The sequence below is a fragment of the Oryctolagus cuniculus genome, chromosome 11, assembly GCF_964237555.1.
Source record: "Oryctolagus cuniculus chromosome 11, mOryCun1.1, whole genome shotgun sequence".
Lineage (NCBI taxonomy): Eukaryota > Metazoa > Chordata > Mammalia > Lagomorpha > Leporidae > Oryctolagus > Oryctolagus cuniculus.
The window spans coordinates 53,293,604-53,319,110 of record NC_091442.1 but is presented as its reverse complement, the minus strand read 5'-3'; the positions used below and the strand labels follow the sequence as shown (position 1 = coordinate 53,319,110).

At 61.0% G+C, this 25,507-nt stretch overlaps 3 protein-coding genes across 3 annotated transcripts; all 3 read right to left on the bottom strand.

Moving 5' to 3' along the window:
* Positions 1 to 292: 292 nt before the first annotated feature.
* AQP6 (aquaporin 6) lies at positions 293 to 4,602 on the bottom strand. The gene is made up of 4 exons (XM_008256432.4): positions 3,145 to 4,602; positions 2,570 to 2,728; positions 2,343 to 2,423; positions 293 to 1,786 (listed from the first exon to the last, which is right to left on the bottom strand). Exons 1-4 carry the CDS (start codon positions 3,535 to 3,537, stop codon positions 1,610 to 1,612), a joined length of 810 nt encoding a protein of 269 aa, XP_008254654.3. The 5' UTR covers positions 3,538 to 4,602; the 3' UTR covers positions 293 to 1,609.
* Positions 4,603 to 7,141: 2,539 nt separating this feature from the next.
* On the bottom strand, positions 7,142 to 13,050 carry AQP5 (aquaporin 5). Its single transcript, XM_008256431.4, has 4 exons — positions 12,576 to 13,050; positions 11,568 to 11,732; positions 11,236 to 11,319; positions 7,142 to 10,646 (listed from the first exon to the last, which is right to left on the bottom strand). Exons 1-4 carry the CDS (start codon positions 12,936 to 12,938, stop codon positions 10,470 to 10,472), a joined length of 789 nt encoding a protein of 262 aa, XP_008254653.2. The 5' UTR covers positions 12,939 to 13,050; the 3' UTR covers positions 7,142 to 10,469.
* A 2,885-nt stretch (positions 13,051 to 15,935) lies between these two features.
* Positions 15,936 to 22,431, bottom strand: AQP2 (aquaporin 2). The gene is made up of 4 exons (XM_002711130.5): positions 21,986 to 22,431; positions 19,476 to 19,640; positions 19,249 to 19,329; positions 15,936 to 18,699 (listed from the first exon to the last, which is right to left on the bottom strand). The coding sequence occupies exons 1-4, from the start codon at positions 22,343 to 22,345 to the stop codon at positions 18,490 to 18,492; spliced, it is 816 nt and encodes a 271-aa protein (XP_002711176.1). The 5' UTR covers positions 22,346 to 22,431; the 3' UTR covers positions 15,936 to 18,489.
* Between the last annotated feature and the right edge of the window lie 3,076 nt (positions 22,432 to 25,507).

Sequence of the window (25,507 nt, the reverse complement as noted above, 5' to 3'; positions counted from 1 at the left end):
CTTTTGGATGGATTTGGTTGCTGCATCTCAGGGTGCCATGGTGACTGGCACCATAGAGATGAGCAGAACTGACTTTTATTGGCTTGGCTCCGCAGTCCCCAACCCCCCACCCACCGAGCGCCCAGGTCAGCAGACCCAGGAGAGGAGGAGGCAGGGTGCTTGATAAGTAGAAGCCAAGGAGATGAGAAAAACCCACTCCCCCCACCCTCTCAGTACAGCTCTCTCCCTCCTCCCACCCCTCGCCAATAACACTTGTATCAAACCCAAGAATTACAAGAAAATCATCATGGTAATTTATTGGTGGTTGTTATTCTACCATTTTCACTTCCAAAAGCATTTTTTTCTAATCTCTTGTTTGTTTCCACAGCAATTCCTAGGGGGAGGATTGTGTCCATTTTACAGCTGGGGAAGCGAGATCCAGATGGGACCCCAGCCCCAGGGTGGGGTAGATCCACAGCAGCCTTTAAGCCTTAACGGTGCAATTCCGCATCCTGCGGTCGAGGAAGTGCGTCTGGGGTCTTGGTTTCTGTGTCGCCCCCGTGGTTAAGCTTTACAGGGCTCCTGGTAGTGATGAGAACAGGGCTGGAAACAGCTCCTTCCTTCTTGGGCCTGAGTCCTGATCTGGGGGTTGGAGTGGAAGGGGCCTCGCCTCTCCAGAAGGGTAGTGGGGTGGAGGGCGGGGCAGGCACTGGGGTGAGACCACTGTCCTGGATCCTGCAGGGTGGGACCTCCTGGGCATTTGGAGGGGTGAGGAGGAGCTTCTGGAACTGTAATCTCTGTACTCAGGAAGCCCCGAGCAGCTGAGGCCAGCGGGGATGGGGGAGGTGGAGTCCGGGCGGTGGGCGGGAAGCCCGCCCCTCCCTCAAGGGTTCCCCATATGGCTGAGAGCTGGGCTTCTTTTTTTTTTTTTTCCCAAGATTTATTTATTTTATTTGAAAGGCAGAGTTGCAGAGAGAGAGAGAGAGAGAGAGAGAGAGGGAGAGGGAGAGGGAGAGGGAGAGAGAGAAAGAGGTCTTCCATCCACTGGTTCACTCCCCAGTTGGTTGCAACAGCTGGAGCTGTGCTGATCCGAAGCCAGGAACCAGGAGCTTCTTCTGGGTCTTCTTATGTGGGTGCAGGGGCCCAAGCACTTAGGCCATCTTCCACTGCTTCCCCAGGCCATAGCAGAGAGCTGGATCAGAAGTGGAGCAGCCAGGACTCAAACCGGCACCCATATGGGATGCCAGCGCCGCAGGCAGTGGCTTTATCTGCTATGCCACAGTGCCAGCCCCAAGCTGGGCTTCTTAAGGGCCTCTGTTCAGACTCTAATCAGAGTGGTTCCCCTGGCCCCAATTCCTTTTCCCTCAGGCCTTGGGGATCTGGAGGGCCCCCCGACTCTGCCAGGGTCTAGCTGCGTAGAGAAGAGGGGATGGCTCACGGAGTCCCCCTGCCTCCCTATGGACTGCCCCCCTGCTCTCTTGGGGTAAGGGTGAGCGCTTCCTCCCCCTCCCACCCTGCTAGGACAAAGGCCCATGCCTCCTCCCATGTCCCCCTCCTCAAACCCCCCTCTCCAGGGCCAGCTCCAGCCAGGTCGTGCACGGCACCCCCTTGGAAGCCCAAAGGCCGAGGGCTAGGCCGTGTCGCACACACTCAGCTCCGTGTCCCTTGAACTGGCCCGGGCTGCTGTTTCTCGTGTGCCCATGAAGATGGTCAGGCGCTCGGCCAGGGTCTTGGTATCAGGGAACAGGATAAAGTTGTAGATGAACGAAGCCAGAACAGCGCCCGTCAGGGGTCCCACCCAGAAGATCTATGGAGACAGAGACAGAAGGTGGCACCCCACCCAGGAGTTCTCAGGAGCATAGGGGCTTTGGGGGTCCCTGCCTGCTTCTCAAGTTCTGACGTGGTCTCCCAGGAACTCCCCAGCCATGCACAAGGTGATAAATTGAGAGCCTTCCATGCAGCCCGCCAGGGCCAGTCTCGCCCACTCCCACCTCCCCTCCTGCAGCCCCAGTTTTAGTCCCGAGTCTGTCTCGGCGGCAGCGTGTGGCTATTTCTGTGTGTCTTTTTCTATATCCAAGCTTGAAAAGTGGCCCAGCTGGAGATGGAAAACCTGGGCCAGGGCTAGCCAGTCCCCTGGGTGCCCTGGGATACTTAGCCCTGGGCGGGGGGCTGACTCACTCAGCCTTCCCAGTCTAGGGGGGTCCTCCCCACGCCAAAGCGCCAAAGCGGCTCAGGATGGCCTGGGGGCGCCGCTTATCTCCCCGAACCACACAGGGCCCTTTGCTGGCAAAACCCAGCCTTTACTGCCTACTGCCGTTAGGCGAGGTCTCTTCTTTCTCCCAAGCGGCCAGCGAGGGCCTCACCCAGTGCACGGTGAACTTTCCGACGACGACGGCAGGACCGAAGGAGCGGGCCGGGTTCATGGAGCAGCCGGTGAAGTAGAGCTGCGAGGAGACAGGGTGCTGTGGGGAGGCTCTGAGCCCAAAGCACAGAGTCCCAGACCTGCCGCACTGCACACCGCCGCCCCGGCCTCCCGCGCCGGACTTCCAGCACGTGCGCCTGCACGGCCTCGCTGCTGTCCTGTATTTACCCCAATGAGGTGGCCCACTGCCACAGAGGCCCCAATTATGGCAGCCGGGGAACCCGAGGCCTGGCGGCTGTCGGTGGAGGCGAAGACGCAGAGCACCAGCTGCAGGGTCAGAACCAGCTCCACCGCCACCGCCTGCCCGGTGGAGGCTTCATTCCGCACCTGGTGGAACCGGGACAGACGTGAGAGTGGGTGCGGGCTCCACCTGCGCAGCAGGACCGCTCCGCCCACCCCCGGGGGCGCCGGCGGGTGGGACGCAGGACCCTCGCAGAGCTGGAGCTGGAGGAGAGGGTTCAGGGAAGTAGAACTTAGACTGAAGAAGCGATCCCTGTGGCTTCTTCTCAGCTTTCTCACACCACAGTCCATTCCTATCCTACCCAGATAAGGCCAAGGTCAGGTTGCTCTGCGTGCCAGGGCCGGCTGTGAGCTGGTGTGGAGCCTGTGGCTGAACCGCTTTCTCCTTGCCTCCCTCTCCTCCGGCCTGGCACCCCACCCTTGCTTAAACTACCTCCCCTGGCCCCTGCCAGGTGTCCCCTGCCCATGCACCTGCCACTCGCCCCTCCCCCCGCTCCACCTACCATGTTGATGGCGAGGGTCTCTCGGATGTCTCCTGGAGTGACCCCGTAAAGCAGAGCGGCTCCCGCAGTGGCCCCCGCCAGCTGAGCCACCACGTAGGCCACAGCTCGGGGCAGAGAGATGTGTGAGCCCACGAGGAAGGCCAGCGTCACGGCGGGGTTGAGGTGGGCCCCGCTGGCCTTCCACGAGATCTGCACGACCATGGCCGTGGCCATGTTGAAGGTGATGGCAGTCTGCAGTACAGAGGGGAGTGCCGAGGGCCATTTCATGGCCGAGCCCACGCCAAAGAACACATACAGCCCCGTGGCCAGGAACTCAGCAAACAGCGCCCGGCTGATGGCCGCCCAGAGCGTGCATGCCAGCCTGTTTCCTGAGCAGCATGTCGCCGGCTCCATGTCTTGTGCCTTGCGTCTCAGCTGTCGCACTCTTGCTCCAGGGCCTCTGCTCTGTCCCCTGTGTCTCTGCCTGGCTCTAGCTCTGCGCGCTTCTCTGGCCGTCCACCTGCCTCTCTTTCACCACATGGCTGTCGCGAGGAACGTGCTGCTCCCACGGGGACAGTAGGTTATGTACGCCTCGGTGGTGGTGTGAGGGGTGGTGCTGTGTGCCTGCTCCACTCTGAGCTCAGCTGACAGGACAGGGTGCAAGGACGGAGGTGGGATAAAGGGTGCTCTTGGGCGCTGAGCTGGAACCGTGCAGGAAGTTTTCCGAGCCTGGCTGAACCCGGCTCATGCGGCAGGTAGAGGTCTTGCCCCAGGGTTGCAGGTTCAGGGCACGGGAGCAGGGGGGAGACCTGGGGAGCATTGGATTTCCAGGGCGTTCTGTCCCCAAGGTCAGCTTAGATGGAGCAAGATCACTCATCCCAGGGGCTCCTGGGCTAGGTCCCCTCCTCCAGGCTCTGTCCCCAAATTGGCTGAGTGCTCTGAGCTCCTAAGATATGAAATTGAAATCCTGCTCACAGAGAACAGAGCCCACAGCCCTCAGGATGTGGGCCTGGGGAGGGGGCAGCGGGGCAGACGGAGGAGGGGCTTATTCCACAGCTTCTCAAACTGGGTCAGCCCCTACCCATGGCAGCGGGCGCCTCTGCTGTCCAACGTGGGAACATCCAATGGCCTTCACTCTCCCTCCATCCCCCCGCCTCTCCCAGGGCTCTCTGGGCTTCTCCCCCCTCTCAGGACGGGGAGAGGGGAGAAATTCCTCTCATTTGGGAATCAGAGCAGCTTACCCACTTTTGGGCCATGCTGGCCCTGGGGTCAGCCTTGTCCTAGGCTCTCTCCTTGAGAAGACAGCAGCGCTGTAAGAACATCCACCTGGCCTCGCCTGCCCACAGGTGTCCCTGCTGTCCCCAGGCTCTTAGATGGGGCCCTCCCCTCTCCCGGCCCCCTCGGCGCTCCATGGGTGGCAGGCACCTGGGCAGCACCCTGGGCCCTCCTCTCCCTCCGTCCCTGGTCCCATCCCAATGTAAGTCCTGCTGATTTTGAATCCTAACGATTCCTTCTCTGTGCCCTCCTTGCCACCCCCGCCGCCCTGCAGCCACAGCCAGCCTCTCTGCTCCCTTGCTCCGCTCCAATCAATTCTCCACACTGCAGCCCGAGTGATCTTTCTAAAATGCAAATCTGATCCTGCTGCTCCCTGGCTAAAATCCCTTCAAAGCCTCAGTCCCTCTGGAAACTCCACGCCTGGCTTACAAGGCCCTCTGCGATCCTCTTTCCCCTCCCCTCTCCCTGCTCCTCACCTCACCCTTACCCATGGGGGTCTCCCCTCTTTTTTGGGGGGCCCTTTCCATGGGTAACTCCTATCCCATCCTAGGGTTCAGCTTCAAGGCCACTTGCTCATTCCCTGGGTGAGGACCCCCCCACTGCTGTGTGCACTGCAGTCACCCATGGGGGGCTTGTCCCAGTGTTAATGTGTCTCCCCAGTGTGACTGGAGCTGAGACCTATCCATTCCTTCGTGGAGTGTCTTGCATGGAGACTGGCCACAATGAGTGCCGGGGTAGCATTCACGGAATGAGGTCATGCGTGCATGAATGAAATTTCTTGACTTCCTGAAGGCAAATGACTTTTGTGTCAGCTTCATTTCAGCCTGTGATTCTTCTTTCTTTCTTTCTTTCTTTCTTTCTTTCTTTCTTTCTTTCTTTCTTTCTTTCTTTCTTTCTTTCTTTTTTTTTTTTTAGATTTATTTGAAAGGCAGAAGGAGTGGGAAGAGAGAGAGGTCTTCCATCTGCTGGTTCATCCCCCAGGTGGCCGCAACAGCAGAAGCTGCGCTGATCCGAAGCCAGGAGCCAGGAGCTTCTTCCAGGTCCCCGACGTGGGTGCAGGGGCCCAAGGACTTGGCCATTTTCTGCTGCTTTCCCAGGTCACAGCAGAGAGCTGGATCAGAAGTGGAGCAGCCGGGACTTGAACCAGTGCCCATATGGGATGCCAGCACTGCAGGCATTGGCTTTACCCGCTATGCCACAGCGCCGGCCCCTTATTTTCTTTTAAATTATCTGTTTGACAGGCACAGAGGCAGAGATGGAGAGAGCTCTCATCTACTGGTTCACTCCCCAAATGCCTGCAACAGCTGAGGCTGAGTGGGCCAAGGCCAGGAGCCAGGTCTCCCACGTGGGTGGCAGGAACCCAATCGCTGCTTCCCAGCATCTGCACAGCAGGAAGCTGGAGTCAGGACCTGGAGGCGGGCTGTGTGGGATGCAGGCGTCTTATCTGGAACCTTAACAGCTGGGCCGCGCGCCTGCCCCTGGTCTGTGAGTCTCACAGCCTTATACCCACTCTCATCTGAGACTGAGCCCTCTGCCCCCTCCAGGTGAGACACCCCAACTCTGGGCCTCGGGTGCTTCCCATGTGCCCTCAGTTCTTGTCCAATCCTTTGCTCCTCCCCTTCTCCTCCTCCCGCTCCGGCAGCCTCACTGCACCTTTCCAGGAAAGCCCTTTGAGCTTGCTCTTGGCCGTGCCCCTCCCCTAAGAGCCCCCCCCCCCAAGCTCCACTTTTTCCTGCACACCTCCCCCGCCCCATCTGCTCAGCTGCTGGAACTGCTGCTCTGACGGCCCGCTCCCCGGCCTCATCAGGGGTGGCGACTCTGCTCAGCGACCCTCCCATCATCCCCAGTTGCCGCCCCCACACTTCATCCTCCCCCCTCCGTCAAGTGCCCTGCTCACTCTGGCAGCCCCCCCCCTTGGAGAGCCTGGCAACCAGACTTCCTGTATCCTTTCTCCCCAGCCACAAATGCACCTGCAGCCCTCAACAGCGGCCCCTGGGTGTTGGAGAGGAGGTGGCTCTTCTCTGCATCCAAGTCTGAAGGGGAGGGCGACCCTTGTTCCTTGGCTTCCTAGGAGTGACTGGCGCCCTCTAGAGGCCGTTGCCAGGCTCACCTGTGGCTCTTGTTCCTGGGACCCTCCAGGCCAAACACAGAGCAATGCAGAGTATGGTTTTGGAGTCCAGGGTACAGTCCCTCGCCATGGCACTGAGCTCTGGTTCTGCCTGCCCCTCCGCTCCCCGGGCCCTCGCCCTACCACGGCACTAAGCTGCTGGCCACCTCCTGCTCCTCCCACTGCACAGCCAGTCCCCCTATGCTCCACACAGGCCAGGCATTTGTAGTTCCCCGGAATGAGCTTTGGAGGTTCTGTGTGCAGGGCTTGGAACGCTCTCTTCCCTGTCTCTGTTTTAAGACTGCTCAAGCGCAACACCTCTAGGAAGCCTGCCGTGATTTCCTCCCTGGCAGGGTGAGGGCTAGCTGCAAGGAGAACTCAGGCTCGAGCAAGGCCAGGGGCTAGCTGTGGCCTCTGCTTCCTCCATGGCCCGCCTCCCACCCTGTGAAGGGAATGACGGGGTGTGGCTGTGGGGGCGCCCTTTCCCCTGCCTGGAGGCTATGCCCCTGTACCCCAGGGGTACTTCTCCCCCTCCTTCCCCACACACAAGGAGTGGGCTGGAGTGCAGACCCTCAGCACTCCCTCCCTGGCCCAATTCCTGTCTCTTGCCAGCTCCTGCTAAGACAAGCCAACGTATTTTGTTTGTTTTTTAAAGATTTATTTATTTGAAAGGCACAGTTACAGAGAAGCAGAGGCAAAGAGAGAGAGAGAGGTCTTCCATCCGCTGGTCCACTCCCCAATTGGCCACAATGGCTGGAGCTGCGCCGATCTGAAGCCAGGAGCCAGGAGCTTCCTTCAGGTCTCCCACGTGGGTGCAGGGGCCCAAGGACTTGGGTCATCTTCTACTGCTATCCCAGGCCAGAGCAGAGAGCTGGATCAGAAGTGGAGCAATTGGGACTCGAACCGGCGCCCATGTAGGATGCCAGCACTGCAGATGGTGGCTTCACCCTCTGTGCCACAGCGCCAGCTCCAAGCCAACATGTTTTGAATACTGTTGTGTGTACAGTTGCTTCAGTTCTGTGACCACTGAAGCCCCATGTATAAGAGGGGCTGTTAACGACAGCTTCCTGTGTGTTAGCAGTCAGCATGCTTCCAAGTCAGAAAACTGAGTGTCAGATGCCACCCCCCCAATACCCACACCCATACACACACACAGCCGGGCGGCGGGACTGGGCGGGCATAGGACAGGCTGTGGCAGCACCTGCACCCCTGCTCCAGGCCCTGGGGGGCCCAAGAGCATTCAGTGCGGCCACAGCTCTTGTCCCCAGCTAGCCTGCTGGATGGAGCAGGGCCTCCGTGCGCCCCGCCTGGCCTGGGACAAGGTCCTTCACCCTCCAGGCCTGTCTTCTCCACCTACACTGCCAACGTCTGCCTCTCCTCCATCTCCCCATCACTGTCCCCAGTGGCAATCATGGGGGAGAGGCAGACAGGAGGTGTGGGGGGGGGGCGCCTCTGGGGTTCCGTCTGCAGGTGGAGCTCAGACTCAACTACGGGACTGTCCCGTGTGCCTCCTTGAGCACGTGTGGGGCCAGGCACGGATGCATCACAGATGGCCCGTGCGCTCGCTAGACCTGAAGGTCGTTGCGCAGCTCGGAGACCCGGAGACCAGCAGGGTCGGGGTGTGCTGGCGTGCACTGGGCTCCGCGCTCGCAGCCCCATGGCTCAGGGAGCTCAGATACTAAGGCCGCAGCGCCCCCTGCTGGCCACGTGTCCGCCCACAGCTCGGCTGCACCTTCGCCTAATGGGCCAGCAGGGTTCATTGGCAGGAAGCAGGGTCTGTGGCCCGTGAGCCCGCTGTTCACCCTCAGGGGCTTGGGCACGCTTCCCCTGGGGGCCGTCAGAGAAAAGGAAGCGAGGCCAACCTCCCGGTCCTCTGTATCCGGGTCTTACAGAACCTGAGGGGGAAAGGCTCCCCTGTCTTCCGCACCCCAACTAGGCTGCACCCTGCTGGCCCCAGGGCACCTGAGTCTGAAGCGCTCACTCCCCGTGCTCTCCCTCCCGGTCCCCCTTCCCACTAGAGCGCTCCAAGACCCGCGCGGGGAGGCGCCGCGGTGTGGATTCGGTGGCCGAGGGCCCCCTCTGCTGGCCAGCGCTGGCCCTTGCAGCCAGCTCTCCATCCCGGGGCAGCCTAGGGGGCCTTGGGCGGGTGAGGTGGGCACGATAGGGGAGGGGGGCTGCTGCCCCCTACCGTTCGGCGTAAGCTGTAAGAACACGATGCGGCCCGGGTAGATGGGGGAGGGGCTGCCACATGAAGCTAAAGTGCAGGCGGAGGTGACAGAGCAGCAGCGGCTCAGGTCTCTGGGCAGGTGTGTGTCCATGGGCGTCCTTGTGCACCGCTCTACTGAGTCCTCACTCTCAGTGCCTGGCTGTGATTGCACAGTGTTTATGCCACCCCCCCAACCTACACACACACACACCGGGGCCATTCTCATTTTCTCCCAACAACCCGCGAGGCAGATTGAAAGTACTCTCACTGTGCAGACAAGATCGTGAAAGCTCAGAGCGCTCATATTACACAAAGGGCAGTGTGTGAAGCCCCTGCACCCACATGGGAGACCCGGATGAAGCTCCTGGCTCCTGGCTTGGGCTTGGCTCAGCCCTGGCCATTGCAGCCATTTGGGGGAGTGAACCAGCAGGTGGAAGATCTCTCTCTCACTCTCAACTACCTTGCAAATAGATAGATCTTCAAATCTATGGACTCCAAGCAGCTTCCTTAACCATGACGCTTAGGCTGTGTGCTGAACTGCTTGCGTGTGTGACTTCTGCCCTTTCTCAGGTACACCTGGCCCGTCCATCCGGGCACCTCAGACCCTCATCCCAGCTGCCCTTCACAGTCACCCTGGGAGAGCATTATTTAGCCACGTCTCGCAGATCAGGCAATGGAGGCTCGCCCAGGTTAAGGACACGGCAGGCAGAGGCAGGAGAGGGGAACCCTGGGAAAGGCCAGGGCCGGGCTGGGCTGGGGGCTGGGGCTTCTGCCTCTGCCCGAGGCTCCCAGCCGGGTGTCTCTGCAACTCTGAGGTGTAAAGACGTGCGCCCAGGTTTTGCACACTGTCTCCGTGATGGCAGCCAGCTGGTCACCTCCTTGGCATCTCAAGGGGCTGTGGCTCGTTCTCATCTCCACCCTGCCTGGCACACCCTGGCTCTGGGGCCAGGCCCTCCTCAGGTGGCAGGGCCCTGCCACAGCCGAGGGGAAGGGTGGTTCAGGGTGGGGCTCCCCCACCCCTACCCGCACCCCGATCTCTAGTTCCACTTCTGTATTCCGTCTTCTCTCGCTTCTCCCTCTCTCCTCCCGTGACCTCTCTGGTTCTCTAGGTCTCTCCTGCCTCATCTTCCTTTCTTCCCATTCAGGACTTGTCCTGCAGCTCCCTGGAGGAGCCTGGGGGTAGGCTGGGGGGATGATGGGGAGAGGGTGGGGTGACCCAGAGCAGAGGTGATGGCCGCAAGCCCCCGAGAAGAGGCTGCTGGGGAGAGGTGACATGGAACGTGAACATCAGTGGTTTATTGGGAAGCCCCCAACCCCACCCCCAGCAGCCCCACCCCATGCGTCTCCAACCAGAAATAAATAAGGTGGTACCAGCAGTGGATGAGGGTGCGCCTTGGCCACCTAGGGCTCTGGCTCTTATGGGGAGGTGGGGGCGCACACTGCAGGCTGCCCCTTCCCGGCCCAGCCTTGAGCCACCTGCAAGCTTGGCACGGCGTTCGCATCTCTAAGGTCTGACCTCATGACAGGCGCCCTGTCCCCCGGAGAAACCCCTCCCCACCAAGCCCTAGCCCCCTGGCCCCAGCCCCAGAGTCCCTCCACGGTTTCCTGCTCCCTTGGCTCACTGTGCAGCCTGGGGAGGAGCCAGCACCTCCTTCTCAGCTGAGAGGAGCAGCTGGGGGAGGGGGAGCCTTGCTGTCCTGGTTGTGTTCTTTCTTCGCCTCCGCGGTTCCAGGCTAGAGGGGCCCAACGCTGCGCTGCTCAGCGGCTGGTCAGCTCCAGGGTCTTCTCCCTGTGCTCTTCCCAATCCTCCTCCGGCTCATAGGAGCCCTTGACGACGGCCACGCGCTCGCTGAGGCTCAGGGAAGTGGGGAAGAGCAGGTAGAAGTAGAGGATGGCGGCCAGGATGGCCCCCACGATGGGACCCACCCAGAAGACCTAGTGGAGACAGGGTGGTGGTCCCAGGCTTCAGAGAGCTGCCCCCCAAGAGGGACAGGCAGGCTGGCGCCCACTCCCCACCGACAGACATGTGGATACCCCCCCAGGCCCGGGCCCTCAAGGGGCAGGCACCCGGGGCAGGCACCCTCCCACCCCACTAAGAGAGACAAGTGGACCTGCCCAGGCCACAGATGACGTTTGGACACTCTGAGAGACAGACGGACAGAATTCCTCCCCCCTCCCCGCACAGACAGAGAGACTCAGACCCTGCAGGGAGTGATCAGCTCTCTCCCAGAGGTGACAGACCCCAGAGACGCTCTCCCAACCCCTCCGCAGGGTGCACCATGAAGCATCAGCACAGACAGACACCCAGACACCCCGAGAAAGAGACTGTGTACACATGTACGCATGGGGGTGCTCACAGCAAGTCAGCTCGGATGCCCCCTAGGTATGCATGGGGGAAACACAGCTCCCCGTCCCAGTGCCCAGCCCTGCCCCTGCTGGCTGCCTCCTGTCCCCTGGGGCCCACCCCCAAGCTCTAGGCCATGGGACCCAGAGAGCCTGGCTGCCAGGGGCGGGCAGGACTCACCCAGTGCGAGGGGCTGAAGCGCTTCATCACTACAGCCGGGCCGAATGAGCGGGCTGGGTTCATGGAGCAGCCGGTGAAGTAGATCTGAATGGGGAGAGGCAGCGGTGAGCAGGTGGTAGCCAGGGTTGGGCTCGGGCCCCAACCCCCAGCTCTCCTCTCTTCTCTCTGTCCTGGATATGGCCTTGAGCCCCCTGGCCCTCCCCTCCACACTTACGCCCACCTTTCCTCAGCCCAGCAAAGGGCCTGGGGATCTCAACCTTGGACTTGGCAGTCTGGAGGGGACGCCATTCCCGGGTCTCCCGGAACCCCAGCCGCCTGTCATCACCACTCACCCCCACAAGGTGGCCCAGGGTGACAGAGAGGCCGATGGACAGGGCCGGGGAGCCCACAGGGCTGGTGCGGCGTGAGTCGGTGGAAGAGAAAATGCATAGCGCCAGCTGGAAGGTGAGGATCAACTCCACCACCACGGCCTGGCCCGGTGTCGTGTTGTTGTTGAGCTGCAACGGGAAGGCGTGTTAGGGCCCCTGCCGCCTTCTGCTCCCAGGGTCGGTGCTTGGGAAGCGGGGCTTTTGGCCTGCGAGGACACCAAAGGCTTGGGCACCCGGGAGCCAAGTCCTGCGCATGTCCTGGAAAAGTCGTTTGCTGGAGACACAAGGCACTTTACAGATTGCATGAGCTGGAAGCCTGGGCCTGTGTCCAGGGGGCCGTGTCAGGGGAGCTGTTCCTGCATACGGTCTTGTCAATGGCTCTGCCGTCCCCAACCCCAACACCCAGGCATTTACCCTCCCTCCCGTGGGCAGCTGCCCAGTTTGCCTACTGCAGACTGCCCCCAGCCTCCTGCCCGTGCCAACTTCAAACCCGTCTCTCCAGTGTGGCTGACTCACGGCCTGACAATGGCCACAAAAATCCTCCTCTGTGTTTGATTAATGAACCCAGTTTGCATGGGACTTGGAGGGGACTGAAATCCAGGGCTGCTGGGTGAGGGGGCAAGGCAGTGGGGGCAGGGGGAGGGGCAGGGAAAGGGGGAGCCATGACTCAATAGGCATCACATTAGGGGCTCCCATCCCAGGTCCCATGACACCTGCTGTGGCAGGTGTGTAACCATCCCTGAAGACCGGCTGAGAAAAATGAAACACAGTCATGATCACACAGAGCCCGGACCGCAACCCACTAGCTGGGGGCACAGCCGGTTGGGGGGGGGGGGTCTCGCCAGCCTTACTCTGGAGAGGCCTCGAACTTTCCAAAGGAGTGTGTGTGCCCCAGGTGGGCCTCCCCGCTACAGCCCGTCCACTCCCCAGATGGGACACGGAGGCCCCTGTCCCTCGGCGCCCGGCACTCACCGCGTTGACAGCCAGGTTGCCCCGGGCATTGAGCGGCGCCAGTCCGTAGAGGATGCCAGCACCAGCGATGGCGCCCACCAGCTGGGCGGCCACGTAGAAGACGGCCCGCAGCAGCGAGATCTGGTTGCCCACGAGCAGGGCCAGGGTGATGGCCGGGTTGATGTGGCCGCCGCTCACCGGCCCCAGAGCCTGCGCCAAGGTGCCGATGGCCAGGCCGAATGCCAGCGCGATTTGCAGAATGGAGGGCAGCGCCGACGGCCACTTGAGCGCCGAGCCCAGGCCGAAGAAGACAAAGATGAGGGTGGCCAGGAACTCGGCAAACACGGCCTTGAGGAAGGCCACGGAGCACACCTCCTTCTTCATGGTGGCCGCGGGCCCCTGGTGGCGGCGGCGGCGGCGGCGGTGGCGGGGGGCGGCGGCCGTCGGGGCGGCGGGGGGCGTCCGGCTGCGCGGCGGCGCGCGCTCTGGGGCGCCCTCTCCGCGGCAGGCGGCCTGGCGCGGGCCGGGCGGGGGCGCGCTATATAGGGGGCGGGCGGCCGGAGGCGGCGGCAGCGGCGCGGGCGCGGGGGGGCAGGGGGCGGCCCCGGCGCCCGGGGGCCACCGCAGAGCGCAGGGAGGGGCGCGCGCGGCCGCCGCGAGCTCGCAGCTGCCCCCAGCCCCGCGCGTCCCCGCGCCGGGGCAGCGGGCCACCCGCCCGGGCCACGTGACCCAGACAGGAGCGGTGTAGACCGGCCCCGCGCCCGGGGTCCCGCGCATGGCGCGCTGGGGGTGCCTTCCGTGCTGGCTCCCGCGCCGTGCGCGATGCGCTCCGCGGGAGACTGGGCGCCGTCTGCGCTGCTGTCCGGCGGCTACCTCGGCTGGTGCTGGACCTCCGTCCGTGGTCTTCGCCTTTTCTTTTCTTTGCGCCCGTGTTCCAACTCCTCCTTTTCCTCCTGCGACCCGAGCATCCTGACCTGGCCTCACCCCCGGCTGGGCCGGAGTGATGCAGCTCCCTGAGGCCCGCGCCACTCAACTCGAGGGCGGCCGGCGGCGGGGGCGGCGGGGCGGTCCAGTCGTCGCGGACTCGGCCCGGCCCGGCCCGGCCCGGAGCGGCGCGGCCAACGCGGAGGCGTTTTTGCAGAGTGGGACGTGTGCCAGCCTGGCCCGGCGCTGAGCAATCCTCGACGCCCAGGAGCCCGGCAGTACCCGGGGGCGCCTGGCCCGGGGTGGGGGTCCTCCCAGCACGGCCAAGGGGTGCGCGCTGGGGCGGGGAGCTGGAGACCGAGGATTTCCCTTGCCCGCAGGACGGGCTGGGGCTGGGATCGGGGAACAGACCTGGGGACCTGCGGGCGGGAGCGATTTGGGGAGGGCAGAGGCCGGCAGCCCCCACTCTGAATCTCAGGTTTCCTCCTAGTCTCGATTTCTCTCGGCTCCTCTTCCTTGCAGCCCTCACACGGGCTGCCAGTCTCTGTAAGTTCTCTGTGTCTTGCTCGCTCGTTTTCTCTGCCTTTTCCTTTTTTTTTTTTTTTTTTAAGATTTTATTTTATTTTATTTGAAAGGCACACGGCAGAGAGAGAGAGGAGGGGGTTGGATCTTCCATCCACTGGGTCACTCCCCCTGATAGCCACAACCGTGGGAGCTGCGCGCCATCTTCTGGGTCTCCTATGTGGGTGCAGGGGCCCAAGGACTTGGGTTATCTACTGCTTTTCCCAGGCCATAGCAGGGAGCTGGATAGGAAGAGGAGCAGCCGGGACTCGAACCCTGCGCCCATATGGGAGGCCGGCAGTGCAGGTGGCAGCTTTAACCACTATACCACATTGCTGGCCCCAGCCCTAGTCTGTTTTTATCTTTCTTCATCTCTCAGTTGCTATCTGTTCTCTCACTGTTCCTCTGTCTCTTTTAGTTGCTGTTCCTTGTCAGTTTCTCTGTCTCTGCCTCATCTTCCATGCCTGTCTTGTGGTCTTTTTCAGTCCACCCCCCCCCCCCAGTCAGATCCTCCCACCGGTGGGCTGGGTGATGCTCTCTCCCAGTTCCCCAGCCCCCTCCCTCTGAGCACCCAGCCCCTCTCTAGCCCGCCTGGCTCCTCTGCTCTCCAGTTTGGCATGTAGGGAATGAGGCTGGAGGGCTCTCCAGGGCTTACAGGGAAGGGCCAGGACCCACCCTGCCTCTCCTGCGATGGGGGCCGCACCCACGGCTTGCCCCGTGTGTGTGTGTGTGTGTGTGTGTGTGAGAAGCACTCAGCCTGGCACAGCACTCAGCCGAGCCCTCTCCTGTTGTGACAGTATGTGACAAAGCCCCCCTGAGGGTTGGAGCCAGAGGGTGCAGCAGAGAGACAGCAGGTGCCTCTGCCTGATACGGAAAGGAAAGCCAGGGACCTGGGGAATTGGGCTCTGGGCTCAGCTCCGTGGCAGCTAAGTGGCCAAAGAAAACAGGTGGCCAGAGAAACCCCACTATTGTTCCCCATTTCCTGCTAGGCTGGCTCCTCCCCCTGGCCTCTCCGCCTTAGGGCCTTAGGTCTGTCCTTTCTTCCTCCGGTCCAGAGCCCTGCCCCTAGCACAGTACCACGGCTGTACACAGGATTCTCTCGGAGGCTTGGGGCTCAGGCTGGACATGACCTTGATGGGCTTAGGGGCCCTCAGAGAGACAGGCTTCTTCACAGCTGAACCTGCCTCCAGCCCGCACCCTTCCACTTTCTTTCTCATCGTGTTGCCCTCAAGGAGCACTCTCCGTGAATTCACGGCTCTGGGACTCCATCATTTGGGGTCGAAAGGACCCAGAGGTGCTCACAGCAGGTGGGGCCAACCAGGGGAAGCTTTGACCTGAGGATTTGTCCCTTGCAGCTTCAAGGCCTGGTGCTTGCTTGCCGCTTTATACATTCCCAATATACTCCATAAAAGGTATCAACTGTACTAGGCCTGCCTGTGAGATTTAATTGCAAGGAGACATAGACTCAGAGGGTACTTGCCCAGGATTGCACAGTGACCTGACCAGAGATTTGTGCATTGCCAGGCAGACCGGGAGGGAGTAAGCCTGAGGAGGCCAGAGGAGCACCCACAAGAGCACCCGTCAAGAGCACCCACAGGGGCAGCTGATTCGGTTTCCCAGACTGCACACGCAGGCCCTTGCAGCTCTGCCAGTCATCAGGGCCACTCTGTGCCCAGGTTATCGCAGGAAAATGCTGGAGCTCTTGTGTCCTGGAAGTGTCTCCCCACCCCCAGCCCCCCAGGCACTCAGGCTGTGGCCTGCCAGCTCCAGGGGAACACTAGCCTGCGGCCGTTCTCCTAGGGGCTAGGAGCTGCTGGGGAGAGCCCCTTCCGTTCCTGTCCTGAACGAGGGCTCTCGGGATCTTCCGGGAGAAGTTGTGGAAGGAAACAGCACTGGTTGGCAAATGAGCATTTATTGAGTGCTTACTATATGCAGAGCACTGTGATAGGAAAGATCCAGGCAAAAGCTACCCCCCCCCCCAACCAAAGGGCTTACACTGTGGCTGGGAGGGAGGCATCGTATATACACACATCACAGCTTAAAGACACAAACCAGCATGTAACATTTGCAGGTGCAAAGTCATTTGGCACAAACTGGGGATGTGGGCGTGGATGCTGTCAGAACCTTGCGGTCAGTCACCTCCCCCTCTCAGCGTGGGGACTCCTCTGTCCCCAGCTTGGGGACCCGGAGGCCTGTCCACCTGCCTTCTGCCTGGTTTGGGGTGTGGCTGGGGCCTCCACCTTCCTGAGTGCTCTTCAAGAGCAGAAACCAGTCCTGGGTTTCGTTTTTTTTTCTCCTTTTTTTGTTTGCTTGTCATGTTCTCCCTGCTCTTCTGCCACCCTCTGTGTCCCCCACAAGATACTGGCTGGGGTGGGCTGGACAGGCCTAACCTTGTGTTCTGTTTCTGCCAGGTGCTCCCAGGAGAAGCCCACGACTTGCCTTCGTGGCAAGATCATGGGATTTTTGCAGAAGGAGACTTGGGTTTAAGTCTTGGCTCTGGTATACAGCAGCTATGTGATGCCGGGTCCTCTTAGTCTAGTTTCTATCAAATACAAAGGACAATATTTGCTCTGCTGGCCTCCCAGAGTGAGTAGTTAATCACGGGATGATAAGGGAGTGCTTTGGAAATAGCAAAACCCTTGACCTTCCCCCACTTCGAGAATTAGTTGAGCTAATTCGTGGAAGGCACCTGCCAAGTGTGACCCTGACTCTCCATTTTTCCCCACTCCCGTCATTTAGCATTTTCCTTTAACCTTGACCACACCTGGGCTACAAGGGTTGGAAGTGGTGGGACTCTCACATTTAGTTTGTGGGGAGGTGCAGCCCAGGAAGTGGAACAGAAATAGCCACACATTTCTTGGAACCTCTTGGATCTTTGTTGGTGCCAGGGGGTGGCAGTGAGGTGCCCCGAGACACATAGAGACGGGCTGAAAGACACTTGGCTACTGAGAGGACAGCCCCAGAGGTCACCGAGGCCTCTGGCTCCACCCCCCTGCAGCTGTCACTGGCCGCGGAGGGTGGGACAGAGTGGCTGGGCCTGGGTGGTAGCAGGAGTCAGTGCGGGCTCAGGCCAAGGAGAGGCCCAGAGGTGTCTGCCTGGACCTTGGGACATCCAAGGTTCACCTTTGCTTTGACCTCCAAAGAAAGATTAAGGAGGTGGAGGGTCAGGCTCCTTCTACATCCTCCCCCGCGCCCCAGGAAGCAGAAATAATGAAAATGAGCCTAATAATGCGTGATAATGGCATTAGGAATTAGAGTTCACACAGCCTCTTTACGTGCATCATCTCACCTAATCCCAGATAATCGCATTTGAGAACCACTGCGCTGCCCAGAAACTCGCAAGCCTGGGTTCTAGACGCAGCCCTGCCACTGTGTGACAAGGCTCTGATCCTGTCCACAGTAGCTGTTCAGTGCTGGGAGCCAGAGCGGGTCTGGCGGAGGAGGACCTGCCGGCTGTGGGGGGAGGGGGCGAGAGTGACCCGGAGATGGGCAGGTGTTGCCTGGTGCCCATGGCTGCATGCCTGAGTGCCTTGCCCAGCCAGCCATAGGTGTGTGCTGGACGAAAGGGTTCACTTGCGAAACCGCGTGTCTGCTTTCAAGAAGTGTCTAGTTGCAAATCTCCCCTCTCCGAAGACAAAAGGCCAGGGGCCCATGAAGGGCGTTCCTTTTTCTCTGCCAAAACGGGAAGCTAATCTCTGAGTCTGGGGCTGGGCTGAGGCGGGGGTCCCGGGCATGCGCAGGCCTGCTGCTCTTTCTGGAAAGACCTCCCTCTGGGTAGCAGGGAAATCCATGGCCGCTCCGAGGCCTGTTTTCTGCTTGACACCTCTCTGCCTCCATCCAGTGTCCTTGCTAGTCTTGGTGGTGGTGTGGTGGAGGGGTGTTGGCCCAGGGCTGCAGCTTGGGGAACTTTTTGATGCGGGCAGGGTAGGAGTTGGAAGCAGACCCCTCTCCAGGTCTGAGGGCTGCATGGCGCAGAGCACCCCCCCAACTCCCGCAGAGGGAGTGGATTTATTGCAGGTGTATGTTGAGGGGCAGGGAAACAGAAGGGTGAGTGAGAAGTCTGCTAGTGACACCTGCTTGAGGTCGGAGGCGTGGGGGAGAACACGCAGACACGTGCACACACACACATGTGCACACCAGCAAAATCCAGCGCCCCTCCCTCCCACGGGGGGGTTCTGTGTATTCCTCGCCAGCGCCTGGGTGCAGGCCTGCCTACCTTCCCTCTGTCTCTCCCTAGCTCAGCCCCCTGTCCTCCGCCAGCAGTCAAGGGTAGCCAATGGGCCGCCCCAGCCTCAGGGCAGGGGCTCTGCGGGAGTGTGGGGGGGGGGCTCCCCGCTACCCTTGAGACCCTGAGACCCCCGAGGCCAGGGCTGTGGCGCATGTTGCAAGCGACTGCTCTGCGCTGGGGTCAACTTCGGACTGGGAGGGCTGGGCTGGCGGAGGGGCGCGCTCAGGCCTTGCTGCCCCGCGGCGGGCTCTGCGGCGAGTGCAGCTCCACCGACTGCCGCCGCCGCACCTCGCGCTCCTCCCAGTCGGCGTCCGGCTCCAGCCCCTTGAGCACCGCCAGACGCTCCGACAGGCTCTTGGCTGAGGGGAAGAGTACGTAGTTGTAGATCAGCGAGCCCAGGATGGCGCCAACCAGGGGTCCGACCCAGAAGACCTGCGGGCGAGCAGAGAGGGGACTGGCAGCGCGCGGGGAGCAAAGGGGACCCCCTCCCGCCGCCCCGCCTGCCGCCGCCGCCACGCACCGGGTGGTGAGGGTGCGGGGTCCTGGATGCGCTGCCTGCGTCGAACTGTGATGCCAGCCCTTTACTTGGCCTCTCTGAGCCTGTTTGCTTTCACTGAAACAGTGCCTGCCTCCTAGGATGGTCGTGAAATGGCTCAACAGCAGCAAAGTGCTTAGAAGAAGGCGCCGCACAAGCTCAGAACCGCGTGCGTGCTCATCAGTCTAAGAGCCGCTGTCTGCTGAGCTCCTGGCGCCGGGCACCCTGTTACCCAGGCAGCCTAACTCAATTTCCCCAAGAGCTGGTGAGGTGCCCACTTGTCACGCTGTGGAAACGGCGTCTGAAAGGCCGACCCCAGGAGGAGGAGGAGGAGGAGGGTTGGGGCACTGCAGCAGCTGAACCCCTCCCCCCACCCCTTCCAGCCCTTATTCCCCTCTGAAATGGGTTTCTGGGGAAGGGGCAAGGGAGGTGGTTTCTGGCATTACCCAGTGGTCATCAAACTTGCCGGTGATGACAGCGGGGGCCAGGGAGCGGGCAGGGTTCATGGAGCAGCCGGTGTAGTAGATCTGTCATGGGAAGAGGGGGTGTCAAGGAGAGTGAGGTGAGATGGGCCCAGGGGGGTGCCTCCCTTTCCAAAGTCTTTAGGGTATATGGGAGTCAAGCCCTCCAGGCCATCTGTCCCTCTGGGGTTCTGTGTAGGGCTGTGACCTACCCCGAGGAGGTGGCCCAGGGTCACCGAGAGGCCAATGGAAAGGGCAGGGGTGCCCACGTTGTCGCTGCGGCGATCGTCGGTGGAGGCAAAGATGCAGAGCACCAGCTGCAGCGTCAGGAAGAGCTCCACGGTCACAGCCTGCCCAGCTGTGGCATTGTTGCTGAGCTGGGGACAGAGGGGGGGGCAGGCTGAGCACGCTCCCCCTCCACCTCTCGCCCCCACCTTGCTGCCCACCTGCAGCAGAGGCTCCAGGGAGGCCTCTGGGCTGGGAGCCAGAACACCTGGGCTGGCCTCCCGATGCCTTCTTCCTGGGCCCCTGCCTTTGGTGAGACGCCAGGGCTGCCTGTGGTCCCCAGGCCAGAGGTGGGAAAACTGACTGCCCGGCCCCTTAGGTCTGGGCGCGGACCCTGTGCCTGCGTCTGCAGCATGAGCGCAGAAGCGTGCTCAGATGTGGTTTTGCTTTCTGAAGAACAAGAAGGGAAGAGGTTTCCATGGCTGCAGGGGGCTTTGGACAGGGACAGGAGGGCCCTCCTTGCTCCCTAGTTGGAAGACACTGGGGCAGCCAGAGGCCTGGAGTCTTTTTTTTTTTCCTGTGGCCAAAGGGCTCCCAGGAAGGCGGTCCAGGAACTTGGGAACACTCCTCACCATGGCACTGTCCCCTAATCTTCACCTGCTGCACCCTGTGGGCTTGGTCCTGTGCAGGTCAGGGTGAGGCCACTGGAGCTGTCTATCGCGGTGTTGGTGCACCACGTAGGGGGGCCCGCAGTCCCAGCAGACCCCGCTGTGGGTAAGGTGAGAACTTGCGGCTGAGCGAAGGGAGGCAGTTTCACAACCCAGCCACACCCTTCACAGGATTTCTCCCGGGTTCTCCTCCTGGCCTCTGCGCCTTGCCCTCAGGGGCTAGGCCCTGTGTGAGGGGAGCTGCATGGCTCTCAGCTCCCACGTTCCTTCCCCTGGCCCGAGCCCCTCCCCCCCAACACCCAGGTCCTCATGGGCAGGCTGGTTCTATAGCCTCAAGCTTCCTGCTGATATCCACCGTCACAGCCTCTAGGGGACAGAGAGAAGAGCTTTGGAGGCCTCTGGTCCATCTAGTTATGTTGGGGACAATGAAGCAGATTTGGGAGGCCTCTGAGGACTGGCAGTGACAAGGGCAGCGCCCTAGCTGTCCTGCTGCTGGCAGGTGGCGGCTCTGCGGGAGACAGCCTGGACATGGCTATGGGGTCAGACAACTCTGGGTCCATCGCCGGTTGCTGCCACCTGCCACAGCGGTCCTGTCATTTGGGCCGTTTGAATGCTGAGCCTCTGTCACGTGGGGAGACCACAGAATTTACCTTACGGTGTTGGACGAGGCTGAGACGGCACAGGGCAGATGCACATCAATAGCAACTTCCTGGTGGCCAGGCTGCCTCTCCCAGAGGACAACAGGGACAGGCTGAGGGCGAGTCAGCCCCACCGCTGCCCCCCAGCGGGTTCTCCTGGGGGTGGGCCCACTGAGGAATAGCTGGCAGGAGAGCCTCCCAGACCTTCCCTGCTGAGGCCCCCACTCAGCTGCAGAGAGAGGAGCAGGGCTGGGGGCTCCAGGGCGCCCCTGCAGAGAGGGGCTTGCTGGGGTGTTGCTCTCAGGAAGCCCCTCTTTCTGTCCCACTGGGGCTCCGCTTGCTGCTAATGGCGCTAACTTCGCACTCAGTGGAAATCGGCACCTGCTCGGTCGGCCAGCTGCCTTGGCTGCTCTGGTGTTTTCTAAGCCCTGGATCCCCAGCCTCACCATACTTCCCACTCTGAAGGGGAGAGAAACCCCCGGGGTGCAGAAAGACCACTTGTGCAGGGCAGGGCGTGGCCATGGAGGCTGGGCTGTTTGCTAGAAGCCCAGGGATGCAGCCAGCGAAGAAATGCGGGGAACTGAGGCACAGAAGAGGTGATTGCTGTTCTGGCTTGGGGCAGGGGTGCAGAGGGCATATTGCATGGAGGGGAGCGCATTCAGCCCTCCCCACCCATACCTCGCAGATTGGGGGCGGGGGAGTGAACCGCGCTACCCTCAGCTTCCTAAGAGCCCAGGCTGCCCACAGCCTCAGCAGCTGCCTCCCACAAACTTCTCCAGCATCCAGAGGGAGAGACCCTACCCCTGAAGCGTTCCTGCACCTGCTAGAAGCTGAAAGAGCGTTCCATCTCTCCCCTCTGGGGAAGACTGCACGGCTGCTGTGCTCTGGGGACCCTGCCCCTGCTGAGCCCCAGCCCACGTGGGCATGGAGTCCAGCAGAACCCTCGACGCTGCTCTTCCTCCGCGGGCCCCCGGACAGAAGGTACCAGCAGCCCTGTTTTCTCCGCCGTTTCTGCTCTCACACAATTGCCCCTTCTGCTGGGCTCCTGTCTAGAGCCTCATCTTGGTCTCTGTCTCTGTCTCTGTCTCTCTCTCTCTCTCTCCACCCAGAGCCACCTGCATCTCATCATTCGCCAGGGGTGGCCCAAGGTCCACCCGCCGTGGACGAGGGCGAGGGTCCAGCTGTACTCACGGCATTGACAGCCAGGTCGCCACGGACCTCGGCCGGCGTGATCTCGTGGAGCAGAGCGGCCCCGGCCACGGCCCCCAGCAGCTGGGCAGCCACGTAGAAGGCAGCTCGGAGGAAGGAGACGTGGCAGCCCACCAGGCAGGCCACGGTCACGGCAGGGTTGATGTGGGCCCCGCTGACGTGGCCCAGAGCCTGCACCAGGGTGCCGATGCCCAGGCCAAAAGCCATGGCGATCTGCAATGTGGAAGGCAGCGCCGATGGCCAGTTGAGGGCTGAGCCCAGGCCGAAGAAGACAAAGAGGAGCGTGGCCAGGAACTCGGCAAACACCGCCCTGGAGAAGGCGATGGACCGAAGCTCCCACATGCTGCGGGCCCTCCACGGGTCTCCCGCCTCTGCTCCCTCTCGCTCGCTCCCTCTCGCTCGCTCCCTCTCGCTCGTTCGGGGCCTCGGGGGAGGCTGGGCCTATATAGAGTCCCTCGGCCCAGGCCTGGGCACGTGCGATGGAGGCGGAGTTTAGGCCAGCGCCTCCACTGTCCCTGCCACCCCTGCCCCACTCCCACCCCTGCCCACTGCACGCCTATCACCCCATCTTGGCCTTCACAGCTGACTAAAGTTCCCCATTAATGAACTCCAGATAAGGCTTGACGTCCCCTGATTTTCCGTGTTTGTTCCCTCAGTTACCCCAGGCCTGTCGCCGTGGGGCCTCCCCTCCCCCACGCCAAGCTGCGGATGGGAACCCCCGAAGGGGAGGTGGCTGGGGGGAGGACCCCTCTTTCTAACTCAAAGTGGTGGCTAAGGTGCAGGGCACCCCCCAACACACCCACCCCAAATTATGCGCGAGAAATGCCAGAGTCGCCCGTCTTGGGGGTGGATGCCCACCCTCCCCCCACCCTTCTGGAAGGAGATGGAAAACAACTGGTCGGCTTGGGCCAAATTTCCAAGGCAAAAATGCTTGGTGTCTGTTCTGTGCCTGCTTGCTTGTAGTTAATCGCCCGTAAGCCATTAAGCTCTCCCTCCTCCTGGAAGCCCATTCAAGGAGCAGCTCCGGCAGCCTGGAGCCAGCGGTGGCTTCGGGGGGCCTTGGGGACCCTGGCCCTGGCTGAAAGAGTCAGCGGAGGAGTGGGGGGGGGTCAGCTCAGAGCTTCTGTCCCAGCACCACCTTGCTCCGTCTCTGGACTTTGTAAAATGGAGGTGACGCCTGCCTTGGGGCCTTGGGACTCGGCGACATGAAATCCCCTATGACACGAGCACAGAGTGGCTGCGCCTGGCCACGGGTGGAGGCCAAACCCTTGTAGCAGTCGCTCAGAGTGCTGCTTACGTTCTTACGTGTTGGGTTCCCCAGACTCACATATCTGGGGCGGGGGGAGGGTGTCCCAGGAGCACTGGGGGCATCCCCCAGCCCCCAGAGCCACCCATGTCGCCGGAGGAAGACATTTCTCTGGGGTAGTGAGCTGTGGCGATCCAGGGAGGCCAGGCCGCCCAATAGGCAGCTCTCTGGCATGGGTGCCCACCCCTCCCAGGGATACCGCCTCGTACTGGGGGCCCTGCACACCACCAGGGCCTTGGAGGCCCCTCTTCCCTAATCCTTCCAGGCTCGTTCCCTCTCCTGGGGATCCAGAGGCAGCAGTGGGCTTGGGGTGGGATCCGGACAGGCTCTGGATAGTGCTGTAGCTCCTGGCCTATGCACCTCTTTACGAAGTAGAATACCTTGTCTTGTGTCCCAGCCTGAGGCCTGAGGAGTGTGAGTGACTTGGGGACGGTGGTCCAGCAAGTTAGAGGCTGAACTGGAACTGGAACTGGGTCTCGAGAGTTTCCACCACACCCTTGGACTGCTGAATCACACTCAGCCTCAGTCTTCCTATCTGGACAATGGGACTAAAGATGCCTTTCCCACAGAGTTGTTTCTGAGAATGCAAGATGCGAGCATGCACACGTGAACTTGTAACTTCTTTCCAGGAGGAAGAGGAGGAGGAGGGTGAGGAAGAAGAAAACGAGGCCCAACCGAAGGAGAGTCCTGAAAGGGCAGGAGCTCTTGTGGGCGTGTTCTCGGCTGTGTTTCCAGTACCTGAAACAGCAGTGCCACATGGGGACCTGGCCCTGGTCCCAGAGGCTCGGGGAGAGAGACTCAGAACAAGTGTGTGTGTGTGCAGCTGGGGGGCAAAATCCTGTCATGTGAAAGGCATCCGAGGGTCTGGCGCTGTGGTGTAGCGGGTAAAGCCGCCGCCTGCAGTCCTGGCATCCCATATGGGCACTGGTTCAAGTCCTGGCTGCTCCACTTCTAATCCAGCTCTCTGCTATGGCCTGGGAAAGCAGTGGAAGATGGCCCAAGTCCTTGGGCCCCTGAACCCATGTGGGAGACCTGGAGGAAGCTCCTGGCTCCTGGCTCCGGATCGGTGCAGCTCCAGCCATTGTAGCTATTTCGGGAGTGAACCAGCAGATGGAAGACCTCTCTCCCTCTCTCCCTCTCTGTGTCTCCCTCTCTCCCTCTCTCCCTCTCTGTGTCTCCCTCTCTGTAACTCTGCCTTTCAAGTAAATAAATCATTTTAAAAATGCTTTCTTGAAGTTGGAGGCAGAGTCATGTGGATGCACTGAGTTCCATTGAACCATACATTCAAAAATGGTTATGGGAGTGGGGAATAGGGTGCTGTGGCTTAGTAGGCTAAGCCTCTGCCTGCGGTGCTGGCATCCCATATGGGTGCCTGTTCATGTCCCAGATGCTCCTCTTCCAGTCCAGCTCTCTGCTATGGCCTGGGAAAGCAGTAGAAGATGGCCCAGGTGTTTGGGCCCCTGCACCCACATCCACATGAGGGATCCAGAAGAGGCTCATGGCTCCTGGCTTCGGATTGGCTCAGCTCTGGCTGGTGCGGCCACTTGGGAAGTGAACCAGCAGAGGGAAGATCTTTCTGTTTCTCCCTCTCTCTGTCTATAGCTCTGCCTCTCAAATAAATAAATAAATAAAATCTTTTAAAAAATGGTTACAGGGGAGGGGAGTGGCATCGTGGTGCAGCAGATTAAACCGCTGCCTGTGACTGTAACATCCTATATGGGAGCACAGGTTTGAGTCCCAGCTGCTCCACTTCTGATGCAGCTTCCTGCTGATATGCCCAGGAAAGCAGTGGAGGATGGCTCAAGCATTTGGGCCCTTCCTATTTTCAATATGTCTTTCAAATAAATAAAATAAATTTAAAAAACCAGTTACAGGGTACAGGTTTGGCCTGGCAGTTAAGATACTGGTTAAGATGCTCGTGTCCCACTTGGATTCGTTTGCCAGCTCTGACTGCTGACTCTGGCTTCCTGCTCAAGCAGCCGGTCCCTGCTCCCCACATGGGAGACATGGATGGGGTTCCTGGCTCCTGGCTGCAGCCCAGCCCAGCTCTGGTCATATCTGGGGAGTGAACGAGCAGATTGCAACTTTCTCTTTGTCTCTCTCTGTCTCTGAGTGTCGCTCTGCTTCTCATACAAATGAATTTAAAAAAAATTAAAGTGGGGCCGGCGCCACGGCACACCGGGTTCTAGTCCCGGTTG

Bases quoted from the DNA above. Each gene is read 5' to 3' on its own strand.
- AQP6 (XM_008256432.4), bottom strand. From the start codon at position 3,537: ATGGAGCCGGCGACATGCTGCTCAGGAAACAGGCTGGCATGCACGCTC. The intron at 2,729-3,144 runs GTAGGTGGAGCG...CGGTTCCACCAG, and splicing joins AGACCCTCGCCATCAACATG to GTGCGGAATGAAGCCTCCAC. The intron at 1,787-2,342 runs GTGAGGCCCTCG...CTGTCTCCATAG, and splicing joins GAAAGTTCACCGTGCACTGG to ATCTTCTGGGTGGGACCCCT.
- AQP2 (XM_002711130.5), bottom strand. From the start codon at position 22,345: ATGTGGGAGCTTCGGTCCATCGCCTTCTCCAGGGCGGTGTTTGCCGAG. The intron at 19,641-21,985 runs GTGAGTACAGCT...CTCTGTCCCCAG, and splicing joins GCGACCTGGCTGTCAATGCC to CTCAGCAACAATGCCACAGC. The intron at 19,330-19,475 runs GTAGGTCACAGC...TTCCCATGACAG, and splicing joins CCCTGGGCCACCTCCTCGGG to ATCTACTACACCGGCTGCTC.
- AQP5 (XM_008256431.4), bottom strand. From the start codon at position 12,938: ATGAAGAAGGAGGTGTGCTCCGTGGCCTTCCTCAAGGCCGTGTTTGCC. The intron at 11,320-11,567 runs GTGAGTGGTGAT...CTCCCCATTCAG, and splicing joins CCCTGGGCCACCTTGTGGGG to ATCTACTTCACCGGCTGCTC. The intron at 10,647-11,235 runs GTGAGTCCTGCC...TGTCTCCACTAG, and splicing joins GCTTCAGCCCCTCGCACTGG to GTCTTCTGGGTGGGTCCCAT.